This window comes from Etheostoma spectabile, chromosome 17 (genome assembly GCF_008692095.1).
Source record: "Etheostoma spectabile isolate EspeVRDwgs_2016 chromosome 17, UIUC_Espe_1.0, whole genome shotgun sequence".
NCBI lineage: Eukaryota > Metazoa > Chordata > Actinopteri > Perciformes > Percidae > Etheostoma > Etheostoma spectabile.
This window is the reverse complement of record NC_045749.1, coordinates 11,559,138-11,562,533: the sequence shown is the minus strand read 5'-3', so window position 1 is coordinate 11,562,533 and position 3,396 is coordinate 11,559,138. Positions and strand designations below refer to the sequence as shown.

The 3,396-nt window shown below is 39.5% G+C and overlaps 2 protein-coding genes across 3 annotated transcripts in view; one reads left to right on the top strand and one right to left on the bottom strand.

Annotated features, from left to right (window-relative positions):
* The window catches only part of spock2 (SPARC (osteonectin), cwcv and kazal like domains proteoglycan 2), a 26,197-nt gene extending 25,219 nt beyond the window's left edge, over positions 1-978 (top strand). For both annotated transcript variants that reach the window (XM_032541562.1, XM_032541561.1), the window contains one exon: positions 29-978. In XM_032541562.1, the coding sequence (XP_032397453.1) occupies positions 29-168 (140 nt within the window). In that variant the 3' untranslated portion in view covers positions 169-978. The remainder of the gene's footprint in view (positions 1-28) is intronic.
* A 1,166-nt stretch (positions 979-2,144) lies between these two features.
* Positions 2,145-3,396, bottom strand: part of tysnd1 (trypsin like peroxisomal matrix peptidase 1) — a 3,590-nt gene continuing 2,338 nt past the window's right edge. The window contains 3 exon segments of the mRNA XM_032540799.1: positions 2,145-2,732; positions 2,927-3,112; positions 3,248-3,378. Of these exon segments, the coding sequence (XP_032396690.1) occupies positions 2,530-2,732; positions 2,927-3,112; positions 3,248-3,378 (520 nt within the window). The 3' untranslated portion in view covers positions 2,145-2,529.

Below are 3,396 nucleotides of genomic sequence, written 5' to 3'. Positions count from 1 at the left end.
CCTGGTTTTTTCCCCCATCTCTCTACAGATAATGAAATGGCATATTCAGGTGATATTGGCAGTGGGGTTGGATGGGAAGACGAAGAAGAGAAAGAGGCTGAGGAGACTGCAGAGGAGGCTGAAGAGGAAGAGGTGGGAGAGGTGGATGATGGAGGCTATATCTGGTAAACGTGTAGTCCAACCTCTCTACAGGAGCATTGATGTCCCGAACACAAACACACACACACACACAACACACAGATCCTGCAAAGAGATGGACGTAGTGAAGCTCTCACAACACTGGCTTATGAAAAAGCAAAGGGAGAGGGTTGCACGGATTGGGACAGGGAAGATGAATATATTATGGGCTTATTTAATGTTACAGGATGTACTTTAACAGGCAGGGGAAGGGGACATATCACTGTTTGGAAATTATGGGTCTGGAGTTGGGTTTTGTCCCTCATATTGTGAATCTTTGTTCTCTTCTGTTGTAAGTCCTTGGAACTATCTTTGAGCAGTTTTTAGCTGATGCATAATGGAGACTTTAAGCAGCTGCAGGTGCTTGTCTTGTGCTTGCATAAAGAAATGGAGAAAGATCGGGTGCATTTCAATAGTCCAAATTGGCCTCTTTCATCTTTTCTTTCTGCAGATTGACAACAATCATATAACCAGTTTTGGTTTCAGGCAGGAAATGGGCGATAAAGAGAGGAAGCCATGTCAGGATATTGAAAAGCACCCTAAGTCTTTACCGTTTTCATGTAATTCGCTTCGGCTCATATGTGACTGTAATAACTCATGACTTATTAAAAAAAAAATTCTCACGCATCACTCTTTAGCTTGTATATAATGTGTGTATCAGAAGACAGACTGTCACCTATTAGTCCCAGTATTAATGCCTTGAAAGCCCAGCAGAATATACTGCTTAGTTGACAAGTGTACATCATGATGTGGATCAATTATTGTGTTTAATAAAAAATGAATAAAATAAAATAAACTGGTCTATGTGGCCCAGCTGGCTGCCGTACATCTGAGTCTGAGCTTTTGTTCTCTGGTCATTCCTTGTCGAATTTTAGCACTGTCATGATCCTTGAGCAGTGGTGTTGGTGTCTTGAAAACACTGATTCTAAAAGCCATGCTATTATTAGAAGTAAAAATCTACCCATTGGGTGGCATGATGGCTTTTGTTTTTTGTGGATCATTTGCAGGCATCAGTTTAAGAAAAGTTTTCAAACAAGTTAAACTACATTCTTGAAACATGAATATGTAAGTACAAACATTATAATAAATAAAATTGTATGCACATCTTCGCAGCCAACCTTAAAAAATACCATTTCAAAGACATAAAGCTCTTCTCTGTGTGACTTATCTTCTGAGAAAAATATTTAATTGTCTGCTCACTTCTACTCTTGCCTTAGCTGACTCTGCAGTGGAGTGTTTCTTATACTGTAGCTATGGGAAACAGAAATGAGATACAGACCCAGGTCTGCATATCAGCACTTTTAACAGCACAATGCCCATAGAAAACTCTCTCCTCTGGACATTACTCAAGCCTCGCCACTGTGTACTATTCAGTCTGGTAACAGTGAAATAGAAACCTTACAGTATGTTTCATTGAATGCACATTCTTGGAAGCTAAGGCCAAGAAAGTTTGTTTTAGTATTGTAAAAACCAAGCCTATAAAATTTCATTTCTCAGTTTCACATTTTAGTGATAATGGAAATCAAAACCAGTAATGTCCCAGTGGGTGAAACCTTAAATGTGTTAGCTATCAGCTGTGAGAAGGTATGCCTGCCAACAGATGTCTGAATACCTGAATATTGACAGCAGGTCTTCTGGCTACCCAAAGGGACCAATCATTTTCAGCAACCTGTCAGCCCATTATGCTAAATATTCCTCCTGCTTGGTGAAAAGAAGCCATATATATAACCAAACCAGGTGTAAATCCTAACACATGCTTCTAAACTAAATCTTTTCTTGATGATACAACAGTAAAAAAAGGAAGATATTTTAAGAGGTAACACCTTTTTTCTGCCATAGTTTTATCAGATGTTTTATGAATTTACAGGGAGAAATATAGGTAAATAATCTTGCTTAATACAGCCCTCTACCTCTATTTGTATTCCTTTGGTAATTTGTGATAGAAATATACCAAGCGTGCACTGAAATGTCACCAGAAAAAAATACTTTATTAATATGATTACATTACTGTACATTACAGTACAATAAAACAATTCCGGCAGGTATTAAATTAACCTTAACTTGTCTGTTCACAGCAAGTCTTATAAATATTTCACAGTTTACTGCATGATTCTGGGTTAAGTGTATCAACATTAGGAATGAAAGATTCTTGTTTTAGTTGCATTTACTCCTTTAGATCTGTGACTTGTAACAAATCAAGGTATAAAACATTGTTATATCTTTGAGAATAACAGTTTTGTTTAAAAAGAAAAACATCAATTTGATTACATAATATGATTTTGCATATGATCCATATTGATTTGACAATCCAATTTTTTTCTCTAGCATATCTCAGGGTTCAATGTTCCTCAGTTATAGTTTGCTTTGTGCACCCTGTAGCCTCCACACTGTGCTGACTTCTTTTTCAGTGGTGTCCAACACCCTGAACACATTAGCATCCCTTGTCTGGTGAAAGAGCTGCAACGATCTCTGGAAAACCGTCACTGGGATGCTAAAGTTGAGGTGGGGGTAGGTCACTTTGGCAGCCAAGTCCCTTGTGTTGCTGGACACGATACCTGCAAAACAGCAGATAAATCCATATACTCTTAAAACTGCAAATGCGGCAGAGCAAAAAGAGCAATCTGCTGTGTATATCATGCCTTCTCTCTACACATGTGGTGGATTGTTACAGGGAAGTTTTCTATGGTCATCATATGCCCCCCACTGATCATAAAGAGTACAGGATTTTTGTAGTTGCAGGGTTTCTCACCCAGCAGCTCTCCTGAGCGTGTTCGCACCACAGCACCTCCGCTGGTCCCTGCTTGTACTGCACAAGTGGTCTGAAGCATGACAGGCTGGTCCTTCCAGCTTATGGCTTTGGAGAGGACACCACAGGTCAGAGACGGACCACATCTCCGACCCAAGCCACCATATCCCACCACAACTACAGATTCACCTGTAGGCAGAGAAGCTGAACATCAAATCGTATAACTGTTAAAATAATAAGTAAAGAGACAAAGATCTACTCTGGCACTGAATAAGATGTTACTCTAAAAACTACTGTCTTCACTAAGCAAGACTGTAATCAAACCTGGATTGTAACTCTGAACCATTTGAGGGACCACAGCATCTGAGACGGATTCTCTTAGCTGCACCAAAGCCAAATCATAGGGTGAAGAGGCTTTAGTGGAAAACAGCACATCACCCACAGCATCATGGACTCTGTGAAACAGAAATTGC